Source organism: Schistosoma haematobium, chromosome 1 (genome assembly GCF_000699445.3).
Source record: "Schistosoma haematobium chromosome 1, whole genome shotgun sequence".
NCBI lineage: Eukaryota > Metazoa > Platyhelminthes > Trematoda > Strigeidida > Schistosomatidae > Schistosoma > Schistosoma haematobium.
This window is the reverse complement of record NC_067196.1, coordinates 81,170,636-81,188,120: the sequence shown is the minus strand read 5'-3', so window position 1 is coordinate 81,188,120 and position 17,485 is coordinate 81,170,636. Positions and strand designations below refer to the sequence as shown.

Below are 17,485 nucleotides of genomic sequence, written 5' to 3'. Positions count from 1 at the left end.
AATCAAATTCAGACAGATCCCATGACAATTCTGCCCTTTTGCATAACCTTTCGGAAAATATGAAATATACGTGTAGAGTTTCGTGTTGTAAGTAATCAGCCACCTAGCTCAAAGTAGAAACATCTTTTTATAGCGAAGATGTCTACCTTGCGTTATATTATCAATTAAATATTGAATATCTAGGTTCTCAAAAGATCCTAGATTTGTTATTTTATTCTTATAAACGTTTAAATCTGACAAATGTGTTTTATGCTCATATTCACGCAGGTACATATGCAGGTTTTCGTGAACTGTTGGTTTCAAATAAGTACCATTCTAAGCTAAGAAAAACTTTAAAGAAGACTACATACAATGCAGTCTCCACATTCGTGTCATACTTTTCTCACACTGATCTCTACTCGTAGTTCCAAATAAACTTGGTCAATCTACTTCATATAATTTCTCAGGACAATTAAAATATTGTTCTAACGTGCAGTTAAGCTATGAACGTTTGTGTAGTTAATACTAGTCTCAAATACACATGCTTTTAATTGAAATGGGTGTAGATCGGTTTGTTTTAGTTGTTTATTTCAATCATAAGCATGATAATTGCCAAGACACTACTCGAAGATTGAATGTTACTGATGTAGCTGCTCTTTGTTTCCAAACTGTTAAGTGATTTGTACGATTAGTCATACAATTATGACTAGTCCACGCATTTCGAGAGTAGGTCGGAGAGGTCAGGAAACTCTACACTACAAAACATTCAGTGTGTTCCAGTCTTAAGATGTAAATATTTTCGTCTTCATTTTAGAATGTGCAGTCTGGTAACTGAAGCCAGTCCATACTTGTTTTTCGCTATACATTTATTTTGAGTGTTATTCCCTTGAAACTATTGTAAACGTGGCTTTAGTCTACTAGACAATCGTTGACCGCGCGCTATCTAAAAAGGACAGTGGTATTGTTTCTCGTTGAATTAGTTAACTGTTTTGATAGTAAATTACGTATCAAAACTACGATTTACACCTTAATTGAATCTACTACAGTTAAAGTGATATTCTATTGAGTTTTTTTGGCTTTTGTGTATTTATTACATTCGAAAGCATTCTTGGTCTGTATCAAAGTACTTTAGTTAAGGCTTAAAATCTTGCTAAAGTTTGTCTTGTGGTAACCTTTTATTCGTTGACTGACATTTGTTTTCATACTGTGATCATATTGTGTGTTACACCTTGATCTGACTAAAATGGTTGGTAGTACTCACAAATGTGGACAACCAAACTGCTTGTTCCCTGTGGAGGAAGGAATACAGTGTGACGAATGCAATAAGTGGTTCCACAAAATGTGCACCCGTTTAAGTCCCATCGCATACAAAAGATTTTCGAAGCCTAACTCACATTGGCTTTGCATGTTCTGCTGTGCCAACAAGGCATTACTAATACAGGAGGCTATGAGCCTATTGGCTTTGGCCTGTAAGAAGAACGATGGCATATGCGCTGACAACACGGGGACTGACAGTGACAAATGTGTCAGTGTAGTACCTGCTGTTACGCGATGCCTCAAACAACCGACTCTGACCAACGTAAAAGTGAAATCTCCGTTGACATTAACAGGGGGAGTAGTACCAACTGGTACTGACATTGTTAATAATGGGAACCGAAGATCTGGATAAAACAGTTACCGTTCCAAATAGTCCCAGTGTTATGAGGGATGAAAAATGGACTACGGTACGTAGGAAACGAAACGAAAAGAAAAAAGCTGTGAGCAGTACACAGGTAGTTAGTAACTCACTAGTGGACTCAAATTATGAGCCACAAATTGCACTACCAAGATCTGATGGTAAGAGTGAAACCCATCCTGGCGTGACTGAGAAGAAAAATCTAATAACATCGAATGTTATTGTGAGCAAATTGCGGGAGTCAAACGACCCTGATCCGAAAATTAGACACGCGCATGACTTAGAAAAGCTAGGAGAATACATTCGTAGTATTTTACCATATAACTCCAAAGTAGTTCAGGTCAAAAAATTGGTTAGAATAGGCAAGAGGACCGAGGACAATGTTGAACCCCGTCCATGCAGACTCCTTAAGGTAATCCTAGGATCGGAGAAGCAACGGGATCTCTTGTTAAGTAGCGCTCGTTGTCACGACAATTCTGACATCCGAGTTAGACCTGACATGTCTCTCGAAGATAGAATAAAAAGGAAGAAAGCACTAGCTGAACTTGAAACCCGTCGGCAAAACGGCGAGGGTTTTCGGATAGTCAGGTCTTGGAAGCGAATGCTACCAAGGCCTGTGTGGATAGGCTGTTCTACTTAGGAGTTTTATATGCCAACGCTCGAAGTTTACGAAATAAGTTCTATGAACTAGAAGCACTAGTGGACAGGTTAAAGCCACTCATAGTAGCAGTGACAGAAACTTGGTTAGTCCATGACTTAGACATTACTCCAGAATTATCCGGATACCATTACATCAGGAGTGATAGAAATAGATGTAGAAAAGGAGGCGGCGTCCTGTTATATATAGCCAATAGCATAAATATCCGCTCCTCTACTAGCGAATCCCATGAGAGCGGTACTTGTGAAGTCATTAGCTGTAAGTTGGCTATAGGATGTAGTACATTTATGCTCGGTGTCATCTATCGCAGCCCAATCTGCTTAGCTGATGACTTTATTTTAGAGCACATTCATCTTTGAAGTGAAAATACCAGATGCTTGATAATAGGAGACTTTAATGCACCTGATATTAGTTGGACTGAGATGACCACAGAAGGATCTATAAACTCCTTTGATAGTAGGTTCCTGATAACAATAATGCAGCATGCACTAGTGCAGCATGTATCCCAACCCACACGTTTTGGTGTTAACCAGGGTTCTTCTCTGCTGGACTTGGTAATCATTCATGAGACGGAGGATATTGTCGACTTAAATATTCTTCCACCGTTAGTAAACAGCGATCACGCTGTTTTGTCATTCACGTTTAGAACTAGGGATATGTTATACGATCAGGTTACACCTCGCCCAAATGTATGGAAAGCTAACATATCAGCCATTCAGGAATGCGCTGTTAAGACAAATTGGTTAGTAGATACTAGCATATCAGTTGAAGAAGAATGGTCTGTATTTAAAGGTAAATTTAGACTAGTTACGTCCCCGTTCATACCATACCTGGTGCTGCAAAGACCGAATAACAGTCCACCATGGATAACTAAAACGGTCAGGAAACTCCTTAGAAAAAGGAAGAATCACTGGAATATGTTCATCTCGACTGGCTTAGAACAATACAGATCCAGTTATTGTAAGATTAGGAATACCTGTAAAGCGTTAATAAGCAAGACTAGACTATCATACGAAAAACAATTGGTTAGGGATTCTAGATATAGTCCGAAACGGTTATCCTCGTATATAAAAAGGCGAAGTAAGAGAAGCGATGGAATTCCACCACTTTTGATACGAGATAATCCGTTAATCTTAGCAGAGAATGATGCCGAAAAAGCTGAAGCTTTATCGGAATATTTTAGTAAAGTGTTTTCTATCGGTAATGAGGAACGACCAACGATTCATCGCGAACGTGACGGCTCGCTGATGGATCCTGTAGTCATTGAGAAGGGTACTGTTTTAAGGCTACTTCAGCATCTCAAACCTGATAAGTCCAGTGGTCCTGATGATATCCATCCTAGGATTATGAAAGCCATATCAGATGAAATTGCTGAACCATTAGCGATACTATTCGACATGTCTCTGAGACAGTCCAGATTTCCTAGAGACTGGAAAGACGCCATAATAAGTCCGGTGTATAAGGCTGGGAGTAGGGATTTAATTAGTAACTATAGACCCGTTAGCTTAACTAGTGCATTTTTAAAACTGATGGAGAAAATCATTCGGATAGCTGTTATAAAGTATTTTGAAGGGCAAAATCTTTTCTCCAGGGCACAACATGGTTTTCGGAAAGGCCTATCTTGCTTGACAAATCTTCTCATTGCATGAGAAGATTGGGCTGCGGCAAAGGATGGGAATGCTCCTGTGGATGTGATTTTCATAGATCTAAGTAAAGCCTTTGATAAGGTTTCCCACTCTGGTCTTAAAATCAAACTGGAACGTTTTGGAATCCATAACACAGTCGTCGATTGGATAAGTAACTTTCTCCATGACAGGAGACAAAGGGTGAGAGTTAATGGGGCTCTCTCCTCGTGGGTACCTGTAAAAAGTGGGGTTCCCCAACGTACAATCTTAGGTCCTCTTCTCTTTTTACTTTATGTAAATGAATTGTCAACTGTAGCAAAATCATCCGTTTTACTCTTCGCTGATGACATAAAGATTTGGAGACCCATACATAGTATGTCGGATAGAATAGTATTACAGGACGATCTTAGCTCATTGGTGGCATAGTTAGACAGGTGGTCACTAGAAGTAAATCCTAATAAGAGTGTAGTGATGCAGTTAAATAACTCTGATGAATCGTATGACTATACACTACGTGGATTCGTGCTACCCAAAGCAAGAAACTATAAAGATTTAGGAGTCATATTAAGCAATGATCTCAAAACCACTAGTCACTGTAAGGCTGCTGCTGCAAAAGGCTATAGGGTATTATGATCAATTCGTAGGTCTTTCCAGTATTTAGATGATGAAATGTTTAGATTATTATACCCGATTTATGTGCGACCACATTTAGAATACGGGATTCAAGTAGCGTGTCCTTGTTTCAAGTATGAATCAGATATGCTAGAAGGAGTCCAACGACGAGCTACTAAGATGGTACAAGGTCTATCTGGCCTATCTTATGAAGACAGACTGAGACACCTTAACTTATTTCCGTTATCTTACCGTAGAATACGGGGTGATCTAATATTGGCCTATCGTATACTGAACGATGACCTTGGTATTAACATGTCTTATCTTTTGCTTCTGTCTAGAACCGATCATTTGAGAGGACATTCGAAGAAAGCTCAAAAACCGAGATCAAATCGTTTACGTCTGGGGTTCCGTTTCTCTCACCGAGTAGTGAATCACTGGAATTCTCTACCGGAACACATAATATCAGCACCGTCTGTTAATATATTCAAAACGAGGTTGGACCTCCACAGTATTACAAACTGCAAGGATTAATATAGGTCGATAGACCTCCTATCCTTATTACTGAAGACTGTTAAGTATATAGTAAGGCTTATATTCAGTCAGGATTCGTTAAAAAATGTCACTATGCTACCGTCTTTGTATCTCCTGTTCATTGAGTTGGTTTGACAAGATCTTGAGAATATATATCGGACTAAATGTGGTAAAATTACGTAGCTCTGACATCAATAAAAAATGCCCAAGTCGATCAAGTTCGTTAATTCTACTTTAAACCATGGTTTTTACACAAGCGCTAGTAAAAATACTTGACCCTCCAAGCTGAATTAAGGAACTTTTCATACCTGAAACACGATAGTCGGAAGTTAAGTAGTTAAATCATTAAGCTTCTGCTGTACTAGCCAATCTAAATAGAATCATTTACATTTGTAAAGTAATGAAATCGACCAAAACAAATGACTGTTTCATACCTTATTTTGTGTTCACTCAATCATACGTTACTGTTCAGGTCTCTTCTACCTCTTAAAGGCTTCACGGTATTATTCTATAGGGGGTCTTTGTTTCCACTTATGGTATACTAGAGTTTTGAGTTTAACATTGCATGTGTAAAGATTGGCTTAAATATTTATCAATATGCTGCTTTAACGTTCTTATTCATCAATTTATTGTTTGATCTTAGGAATTGAGACTTTTGTCCTCCACCTTAGCTTCTAGAATCATTTCTCTCGTGTGCTTTTCTTAAAAATGTCCGCTTTGATTGCGACAGATTTATAAGGTGCTTGGTTCAATAAACGAGGCAGAGAAAATTCTTTTTACGGTCACAATACCATAGGATTTCATGGTTAATATTATGACCGATTATCAGAAACAATTTACTTGTCAACTATGAAAACCAGTTACAAGAGCATTACAGCCATATTTGGAATCGAAATCAGAACTAATTATCACTGTCCTACTTATTAAAATTAAGTGAAAGTATTAGCGTTTGATTTTCAAATCCCATTTGCTCAGCAGCTATAAGGTACACTTTTGCTTGTTTCATTAAGTTATCCACGCAACGATGTATAATAAAATGTCAGTATAGTTTTATGGGAAACATTGCTCAATGTACCTGTTCTTCGAAATTTGCATTCTTGGGACTTTTCCCGAGACATTTTAACTTTTTAGGAGGAAAGACATCCTTACACTGTCCTCTTTTATTTCAGCTGCTTCTAATTCTTATGTGTCCGCTAAATAGCTATGATTCGTCTACTTTTTGGGATAACGTTTGCCGTATCATGTTGGATCCTTCAAGCCTACTCGGTGACATATGAAGCCAATTTGGATGAACCATATAGTGGTGAAATTTCACAGGATCAGAAAATTGAATACCAGTTTACTCTTGCAAATCGTAGTGTATGATATGCATTTTTTACAATTATTTTCCCTTTTGAATTTAATATAATTTTAATAGGAATTTGTTATTCGAGTACATGTAGTAAATTACAACCCGAAACTAGATTATCCTATGTTAGTGGTGATCAAGCAAGTGGACAATGTAATGTCATTCCAAGCACCAATGGTTCTTAATTCTATGTAAGTTTTTTCCCTTCTTGCACTTATTCCTTTTGTTTAATGCACACAAATAGATCAGTACACGGTAACGTTAGTCGCACACTGTGTCCAATCAAATTACTGCCTGGAGCAGTTCGAAAACTCACAGTAGAGTTGTCTAATGCTGTTAAACCACCTGGAAAAGTGCGTTACATGTTTCTGGCTCAGTTAGTTCCTGATTTCGATTTGGAGCATGTCAAATTACTCATATAACAGACCTATATTTAATTTTAGGCCGGGCGTTGAAAGAAGTATAGTAGTCTCACCTGCTGAACCTATCTATTTACGATACCTTTATCCTCCAGAAAAAAATTCAGCAGAAATTAAGGTTGTTTCAAAAAGTGATATATGTATGGTTTTGTCTATCCAAAAACTGCAGGTAGGTTTTCCTTTTAACCAGAGATAAGTTTATTTTACAAATAATTTCAGTGTCCTGTCAATGATTTATCCGATACAGTGGGAAACACTGGGTTACATCAAACAGTCACTACTTTGGGTGCAATATCCATTGATGTAAGTAATGTGTTTTAATTCCTTAAAACTTTAAATAAATTAATCTAGGTGACTCAATTCCTCAAAGGATTTTTCCTCGTTCTAGTCTTGAAACCAACAGACTATGCTTGTTCCGGCATCGAAGATCTAATTCCACCATTACCAGGTAATGTGCACCATGGATTTTATCTTCTGATTACAAAAATATTTCAAAAAGGCAGCAATATATATATATATATATACAATTGATTGGTTCGTAACATACTGTGCCAAACTACTCGAAACTCCAAAAAATATTTTTTATTTGGAAATCTGTGTGTTTGATAGAGTATAAACTGTACCTTCGTAGTTGACACCATTGGTTTGGAATCATGGTTTTCCAACTCCCCTAGATGGACTCTCCATGCCCACTAGCCCGGTTAAAGCGCCGGACATTCGCTTTTCGTCCTCTCAATTTCGTGAACAACACACCCGCCACGAGAGTACGGTGAGTAGGACTTCTCTGGCAAAGGCTTTATATACGTGGCCATATGAGAGCATTTCGAGGAGAGCTGACTGTCCCTACTCTCGGCCGTACTAGGGCATTTGGGGGCGTTGAGGTTAGTAGTAATTATTGAAGACAACAAGCAACTAGGACAAAACCTGTTGTAATGATGTTGTTACATTTACTAAGTGTCTTTTTTCTGGATCTGAAATGTCTGGTTATTATTATCATAGGCCGAGTTTCTTGACTTCATACTATTTTGGACCGGTAAAGTGTTGTTAGATTTATTTATTTTGTTACCAAAGTGAAAGCTCTTTGGGTTTGTGCATGTGAACATATGTGAGAAATTATTAGACAATGAACACCACCGTTTTTCTGTATCCTCAACTTATTGTTATGGTATTTGACTTTCAACCACTAGGTCTTAGATTCTTGACTTGTTGCATTTCAGTTAGTAAGTTATATTTCGAGTTTTACATTAAACTTCCTAAAAATTGCCAAATGAGAGATATATCGAGTCACATGATAGAATCAGTTCCAAATAAATCAAAAAATTCTCTTTATAGTGTTCTAATATTTATTGTCTGTACTATGAGTTTGAAGGCTCATTATCAGTTTTATATGATTCAATACTGAAGCGACTGACATATGTGACGTATATACATGTACTATCTGTTAGTGCAAATCGATAAAATGACAAGTAGAAATCTGTAAATTATCTGTAATACATGAAATGTCAGCTTAAACTAAAGTGAATTGTTATTGTAAATAATCATTCACTGCAGTATACAAACCAAACATCACTAAACCTGAAGAACTAGCTATATTCATTTATTTTGCTACATCCCATAGCTAAAAAGTGATACAAGATTTTAACTAGAATAAAATATTGACTAGAACAATGAAAAACGCATGAAGGATCTTCGTGTCTTTTCTTACAAACAAATCTCCATTTCTTCTGGAGTAAAACATTTAATGGTTCTCATTTTCTAACTTTGGTCAAAGAGTGTACTGTACTATTCGGGCGTGGTCCCCTAAGAAAACCACCTGCTTTGGTTTTGGCACCCGGGCAGTATCCCAGCCCTCGCACAAATCGAATGATTTATGTGGTGCATATCTATTTGGTGCCTCCTTGTACCGATGTTTATATGTTTAAATAAATAAATAAATAAACTGTTCTTTTACAATAAAAGGAATATTTGAAGCAATCAAGTTTTTTCTATTACCAGTTCCAACTGAATAAATTCCGAGGCATCAGTTCTGTTGAATTTTTTGGTAAAATTACCACTCATGCTTTTATTTGTATACAACACCATTCACACTAAAAGCTTCTATCCTTTTGATCTAACCATCCAACGAAAGGCATATATATTTATGTATGTTAGATAGCTGAAAGCGATAAGCAGAGAGTTCTGGATTTTGGGGCTGTTCGTCACACGTTAGCAAGGTGTACCTATACTCTTGTAGGAACTGGTGTTCCCTGAATCACCAAAAGTTAATCAGCTGTCTGAATAGCTCAATGATAACGTCTCCAACTGTTACTATCGGAGACCTAAGTTTGATATTCACATGAAGTGTCAGTTCCTAAAAAATGTTGTTCGGTACTATAGATATATATGTACGAAAAACGTTTAGGTGATTTATCTTCTTGTCCTTACACTGTGGTCTGTTACATCGTCTGGTTATTCATATGGAAATAAGTTCTAAACTAAGTTGTAGTTTTTCCACGTAAATTGCATCCAGTTCATATCGGAAAACTAGTCAATGTTTAAAAGTTTTTCTTTTCGTATTTTGAAAACGTTAAGTTATTACAATCTGATATACTATTTTATTTCCTGTAAAGTATCATTCAGTCATAATTATATATGAATATGTTTATAAAAATGGTTCAGTAATCTAAGCATTACAGCAATTGTAACCAATCACAGAGTAGTGAACTAATTTATTATATCATGCAAAATTACTCACTGCATTTGTAAAATACGAAAACAATACACTGAAATACTATTTGCCCATCTTTCTTGAATTGTCTTTTAGAAATTCCATTGTTCTTTCATTCCTGTTGCTACTCCGACTGCTTTTGTTTTTCTGTCTCTTCTTACATTCCTGTTCTGTCAGTAAGAATGCTACTTCCAATCCCTGATACTTACTACTTATATTTGTTCGTATAAGTAGCACACACCACAATAGTATCATTGGTTGAAATCGATTGCGGTTATTAGGAGTTCATTAACATCTGTAAAACATAACCGAATGGATATAGTTCACAATCTCATATATATTATTTTTATGCATTTAATCAATGACGTTTCTACTTTTCACTTTCACTGTTGATTTTGAATCAGTAAACCTTATTTCGACTTATCGAACTGTTTATTGGCTGTTAAGAGTTTTCAGTGTTTATATATTGTTCGATAAGAGGAAGGGTTCTTGTTAATTGGGAATTTTATCTTATAAAACAACAATCCAATACATTGTTATCGTATCAAGTTCTTTATAGTCTTAAATTTTCCATCATTGTTTTTCTCCCTCTTTTTCCTAGATCAGGGCTTATTTTCACATGAACCACAGATAAATCTCTCAGGATCTCGAAGTAAATCTGTTAAAATACTAATTAATTCAACACATAGGAGTAAGTTTGGTTATTATGGTCGCTTTCATTTTCCCTTAATGATTATTTTGCCCGATAGATTAGTACTAATATTGAAAACTTGTAACGGGAACAAAACTCATTCTAAGTAAAATAACTTGGTATAATTATTGATGGAATGAATTCATCTATAATATTTTACAGTAAATCTTTGATGTGCTTTACCAGTTAGTGTTTTGCCTTTTATTTGAGCATTGTTAATTAATCAAAACGTAGGACCTAGCATAAATATACAATGGGGCGAGTTGTTGCTCTCTACATCTTTAAGATAAAAATCTAAAGGAGTCGATAGGATTTCACTGATAGTGTGAAACGAATCGTGGGAAATATTTTTCAATAATAACGAATAGAGTGGGGGTAATAAAGTGTATGAATATTAGGATATATAATCAAGAATGAATCCTTTTTTAACCTACTTTATACCACTTCACTAACTGGAGATTATGGTATTCTTACAATCCCAAACCAGGAAACCCACACTTCCCAGTACTGTTCAAACTAATCTTAGATGGCTTTATAGAAAGGTATCATACTAGACTGGTTGCCCTTAACGTTTTTAAACCTGTTCATATGCTTGCGCTCAATCAAAGTAATCTAGTGAGATCTTTGCACTGAATGGATGTGCTGAATGGAAGTCAATATAACGACTAGAGTGTTTAGTTTTTCGGCAGATAGATTTCGTTTAACTAAGCAATCTAAAAATCACAGTTCATCATGCTCATTTCCATTTTCGTTCTTAAATTTAATGTGCGATTAAAGTGTATTGGTCCGTTTCGAAAAAGATCTTAAATGAGTCCTTTTTATGACACCAAAAGTATCTACATATCTAAGCTAAATTCGTGGTTTAAAGTCATTGGCAAAATTATTTGATTCCACGTATGCTATAAACAGGTTGGCTACAATCGGGGACATGGGGGATTCCTTTGCTAAGCCGTTAGTTTGTTTGTATAACATCTCGTTAAAAGTAAATAGTGTCGAATTTAAGCAGAGTTTTAAGGATTTCATGATTAGATTAATGCTTAAAGGATACCTATCAGAAAGAGTATTGTCGTTCTCAATAAACCAATGATGAATTCTAAGCATTTATCAATAGGAATACTAGTGTATAATGAAATAACATCATAGCTTACCATGACTTCATTTATTTGAAACGATATAATTGTTTGGACGAAGACAAGCGAATGATTTCACAGCATGTAGTATTGTTTTTATTCAGAATTAGGGATGAGTTCTTGGTAAAAGAGGCATAACTACTAAGTTCAAGATCAGATCAATCCGTCATAACTCTGTCATTAGAGCTTCGTATGCACTTAAAAAAAATCTTACTAATAGCACTGAATTTCCTCCTATCATGGAACATTTTCAGTTTTAATAATGCAAAGCTTGATTCCTGGTAACGCAACATAAGGTCAAATATTGGTTTTCCAGAGAAAATATGTTGCTACCAATACATATAAGATGTATGACGTCTTTTTATCATAACCAGCGAGGGTGAGAGTGTTCTCATATTGAAGCAGTTACCACTGTTAACTGATCTTCAATCTACAACTCTATCACAAGATGTTTTGCGGAAATCCCCTTGTCAATGAATCAGTCCCTTTTCTTGTCAATAAGTCTGAAAACAGTATTCTTCTAGCCTTACTGTACAAATTATCCCAACTATTCTTAAACTCATGCCTGTTTTATGATTATTGTAATTTTCATCTTTTTTCTCTACGTAAAACTGACTTGTTTATTTTGAAGGATGGCCGTATTTATTACCCATACTTGGAGCTGTCGGTATTTACTTGCTTTTCTACGTGGTCACAATTATTATCATATTACTGTATCACAGATCGTAAGTCATAATGATTTCGTCTAAAAAACTTTTATTCGTAACATCAAGTTACACCTTGTGACTTTATATATTTCAATTTTTAACTATGATCCATATCTTTACATTTCACTGTATATTTTGTCAAGTTTAGTAATGCAGTATTAAAAATAAACATTTTTTCTCAGGATATATCATTTCCAAGTAATAACAATAACTACTGAATAGACTGAATCACTTATTCCTTTAGTTACAAAACTATTATTCATGAGTGTATTATTCATTATCTTTAGCCGGACATTATTCTTCACATTCCTTAGTTGTACTGTTTCTTAACATGCTTCATAATATGAATCATTTCCCAAATGGTAGAAGCAAAATCGATTCGCCCTTTTCATTTAGTTCTCAGCTGATCCAGTGATAAAAGACAACTGTTAACCAAGATATTTATTACGATCACAAAAAAGATCGATGTGCTCATTCGTTCATTGTATTTAAATTTATGAACACGATTTCATTGAAATCAATGTGACTGAGGTTCATTAGACTAGGATAAGTTGTTATTGATCAATGAAATGTCATTTTATTAACTAATCATAGGAATTGTACAACCTTTAATCTCAGTCTTTAGTTGTTTTATTTTGATTCATATTACTCGCTTGTTGTTCTTATTGAGTCGGTATCTTAAGTGTAGTCCGTTTTCATCTGTATGTATCAAACCATAAAGGTGGGACATAGTAACTGACACAACAGAAAAACAATTAACTCAGATTTTTGTGAAATAAGTCCTTAAAGTTTAAGCCTTTATAGCTCTCCTAGGTTCTTTCCATAGGAATACGTAAAATATTGATTGTCTAATCAGTATTATGTTGTATAATCTGATTAAATTATTAATTTTTATATGATATCCTTACATATCTTATTTTCAGTGTATTGACACTATTTGATACTCTTTCACTTGTCTGACGTTGATAATTCATGCATTAGGCTATGTAGCTTCAAAAACTAACTTATGCGTAATTCAATTTAAATAGATAAAGTTAGTAGTATTGTACTGGAGGAGAACACAGGTGATGACAACTGAATTGTATTTAGCACACAATTACAGAGTTACTTGGTAAAATAGAAAAACCATATAGTAAATAGTTAATTTACAAAATATCAATGCATCATATAAACCTGGACTGTTCTTGTTGCAAACATCAATCAATTGTCTCACATTTCATTGTTCATGCGTTTTCTTACAAGTTGCATTGTGTTGTCGCTCTTCCTTTCTTGATCTTTCCCCATCTTCTGCTACCAGACATTGCGTTTTTAACTCGTGTCATATACTACTTACATCGATATAAGTAGCACACACCACAGTATCACTTAGTCTCTAAATCAGTTAGTGTTTCTCGAAGTAAAATAAAAGAAACACCACTTGATCAGTAAGTTCCGTTAAAATGTATACAAATTAGCTTATACTATAAATAAATAATATATTTGTAATATCCCAATGAGTAGAAAATTAGATTTTCTGACGTTTCGTGACTTAGTGTAAGCCACTTCTTCAGAGAATAAATAACCAAATTAAAATTAATCCAAGTTTAAATAGTACAACGGAACAAAATTAGCTTATGCTGTTTTTCTGTGAAAGTTAATCTTCTTGTAGGAAAAGTTTAAAATTAAATTCTTTATATATTTTCTAATGTTTCGGTTATTTTAATTTCGATTTTTCTACTCTTAGAGAAAGAAGAAAAAGATTTCTTGATGGTACGTCTAAATACTGTTCATTTTTCAATAGAAGTGCCTCACAAATTATAATGCTTATAATTTTTATTTCATTTTCTACGTGTATAATGTAGTGCATGTTATTTAAATACTAATATAACGAATCATTACTTACTTACTTACGCCTGTTACTCTCAATGTAGCATAGGCCACCGACCAGCATTCTCCAACCCACTCTGTCCTGCACCTTCCTTTCCAGTACTATCCAATTTTTGTTCATTTTTCTCATGTCTGTCTCCATTTCTCTACGTAATGTATTCTTTGGTCTTCCTCTTTTCCTTTGGCCTTGAGGATTCCAAGTGAGAACTTGTCTTGTGATGCAGTTCGGTGCTTTCCTCAATGTGTGTCCTATCCACTTCCAGCGCTCTCTCCTTATTTCTTCCTCCGCTGGAATCTGGTTTGTCCTCTCCCATATAACAAATCATTAGTTAATATGAATAGACTTTTGATTAGCGAAACACTTCAAATGATTTACTTGTAGTATAGTGTAGCTAATTACCTTGTATATATGCAGCTTCGATCTACACTGTTTATGTGAATTGTTTTAACTTTTGCCCTTGTCAATTATTATATGACAAAATCATTAATCAGAATACAGATTTATATGATTCATTCGAAATATTTTTCTCATTTTTATAAGAAATTTCATCAAAAATATGTGAATTATTACGACAAATCATATCTGGTAAAATAACATGAAAAGTATGATAAGAAGTTGATTCATTAGAAACTTTTGTCTCTATGATTTTGAGTTTCATTTGTGTTGCTCTATTTATTTTCTGAATATAGATCCCTCCAGGTTTCTCAATAAATATTGCATGAAACATAAGTTTGTTTTGTGTAGAGTTTAATTTCAGTGTTATGTAAGGCCAATAAGGCTTCATTTAATTCTGGACTCAGAGCATCATTTACAGAATCTTCTGTTTTTCTGTCCTCCGATACTGCCACAATTTCATATACATTTCACAAAAATTCGCCTTGCTGTGAGCTTGACAATTCACTAATTGTATATTCTGCTTCGGGCGTAAATTGATTTGAACCCATAACAGAGCATGTTCCTGAAATATCCATTGCTGGACCACTGGATAATACATTTAATTTAAATCGTTCTGCCTGTGAATTCACTCTACTGACGTATGTAGTGTAGTATTCGTTAACTTCTTTAGTCAACTGTAGACAATTATACCTGATACGAAATGGTGACATCTGTTCACAAAACATTTTATTTAAATTGTTGACAGTTTCATCGAAATGAACTTCTCGTGGATGTCTAAGCATGATATGATTTTCATACTTCTGATACTCATTGGGACTAAGTCTTTTACGTCGCCCATAGCGGCAGATTATACTCAGAAAATATCTTTTCTGCCAAACCATTCCTCAAATGTATGACCACTTTCTGCATCAAAAATAAATCCTGAGATTGTTTTGCAAAAGTATTAGTGTAATTTAATGATATTATGTGAATTCATCTAATGGTATGTGGGCTGCATGCGATGTATGTAGTCTCATTTCGACTAATTGTCTTATACTTATGGTTAATCTTATTTCAGATAATCAAGGTAGAACTACATCTCCATAATAATGTTTTAATAAATTGTTTTACTTTTTTCTTGTGCAACTGAAAATGCCTTTTTTTAATACTTTATTTTGTTTGTATGTCGTGATCAAGTACTTAACAATAGTGAGTTTTCCTTTCTTACATTAATATTGTAACCATGTTTAAAATTGTGAAAAACTAGTCTAACACGTGTTCTATTTGATTAGACCTAAGAAATTTAAACGGATTTACATTGGGATGCATATATGTCAATTAGCCAAACTCTTAATCTATGCGACAGTACATATTATATTGTCTACTGTTCTAATCACCAGTTTTTGCACTATAAGAAACTTAAGTCTACTAACCTCACATAATCGTTATACGACTTAAGAAAGGCAGGTTGTATAGTAAATAAAAATGTCTACTAAACACCAGAAATTATGGACGTACAACGTTTGTGTACAAGTGTACCTACTTGTTGTTAGATGATTAAAAACAATCAATAATAAAATTCGGAAATCAGGTTTCATGCTACTCGGAACCAAAAAAATATTGTCGTCTTGGGATTAATTTTTGTGTGTGTAGTTTGAACTCATTCCTCACGTTTTCACAGTCACAGATGTGTTAATACCGGGTTATTTGCGCCGTAACTGATTTTTAGGTTTGGGATTTCAAGACATAGTAAACGCTATGTCCAGACTCGTAGCCCTATCGCAACTTGATTGGTAGAATTTGACCAAAAATAAAGGTTTTGACAAACATAACGACGTTGGTCACTAAATAATCAGTGTAATCGAGATCTCCTAATTCAGTAGTGCTAATAATATATCAACAGTAATGCGCTGTTAAAAATACCGTCATCTTTGTGACTGTAATTGATGGGTTATCATCCAATCCTACAAGACACTTTCTATTTCACACATATTAGCATCTGTTCTTTTACTGTATAAAATAATCTGAAATAATGGAGGGTTCTTACACCTTAAATTCGTCAGCATACCTCTTTTGCTTTGGTATATTTCCGTATTTTCACCTTTATACATATGTTCGTAAATACATAAGTATTGACTATTCCCATATAATCTATCATAAGACTCTTGTATGCTTGTAGGGACTTGAGGAACGAAATAAATTTGCAGTTGATTGTTTTTCATGTTTATAAAAAATACTGAAAATTTGTTTTCTTTTTTTTCGAAAGGTTTGCTTATTCATTCCTGGTGTATTGTCAAGTTAATATTTAGTCTTCTGTTTTTAATTTAATAGTTATGTTCAGCTATTTTAATTACATTGGAATAGCAAATGTTAGAGCTAATCTCTCCAAAACTCTTCTTATCAATTAATAATATTACCTGAAAACATCCACCATATTTGTATATTGCTAGTCAAGTCAGTAAGAATAAATTTAAAGGTTTAGGGTCTATTACACTTTCGTTTAATGAAGAATGATGGTTTATCCCTTTTCATATCTGGTTTAGCTGCAGAGAATTAAGTGTTTCAATGGGTTGATGCGTGTATTTTCCTAGGTAATTGTTTGATCCCTGATGAGCCATTTACCTTTAAAATCTCATTACCACTAAATTATTTTCTCGGAACACCAGTACAGTACATTTAGAAAATATGATCATTGGAAGTTTGACGGTATGTAACTACTTGCACTATCATATAACTATCATATAACCCTTCATTAGATGTTAAGCCATAGACGTACCTACCGACTCCTTACTATAGGGGCATTTCTTTACTTGAAAGCAGAATTCGATTTCATTGAACGACAAGTTTCTGTCAGCATCTATCAGTAAGTAGGATACCAAACAAGTGTATAAACTCAAACACTATCATTCGACTCAGAGCTTATAGTGTACTGCCATCAAAGCTGATTATATAAATTATTGTTCGCAAGAATTTGTCATTTTCCTGGATTTAATTAACTTGGTCATAGATTTTCTTTTAGAGATAATACTCTCCTCTAGGTTTTCGGGAATTAATCTCGTACCAGGAGATTTACTTGTTAATTGACAATAAGTAGATGATATGGTCCTGTTCAATGAAGACTCACAAAATTTAGAGTTTTCTAATTACCTTCAGAAACA

The 17,485-nt window shown here is 34.6% G+C and overlaps 1 protein-coding gene across 1 annotated transcript in view; it reads left to right on the top strand.

Annotated features, from left to right (window-relative positions):
• Window positions 1-6,286: 6,286 nt before the first annotated feature.
• Window positions 6,287-17,485, top strand: part of SIDT2 (SID1 transmembrane member 2) — a gene marked incomplete at both ends in the record, with an annotated part of 51,522 nt that continues 40,323 nt past the window's right edge. The window contains 9 exons of the mRNA XM_035731228.1: window positions 6,287-6,442; window positions 6,501-6,622; window positions 6,676-6,831; window positions 6,875-7,019; window positions 7,070-7,153; window positions 7,202-7,298; window positions 10,159-10,248; window positions 12,010-12,103; window positions 13,809-13,834. Of these exons, the coding sequence (XP_035588321.1) occupies window positions 6,287-6,442; window positions 6,501-6,622; window positions 6,676-6,831; window positions 6,875-7,019; window positions 7,070-7,153; window positions 7,202-7,298; window positions 10,159-10,248; window positions 12,010-12,103; window positions 13,809-13,834 (970 nt within the window). The remainder of the gene's footprint in view (window positions 6,443-6,500; window positions 6,623-6,675; window positions 6,832-6,874; window positions 7,020-7,069; window positions 7,154-7,201; window positions 7,299-10,158; window positions 10,249-12,009; window positions 12,104-13,808; window positions 13,835-17,485) is intronic.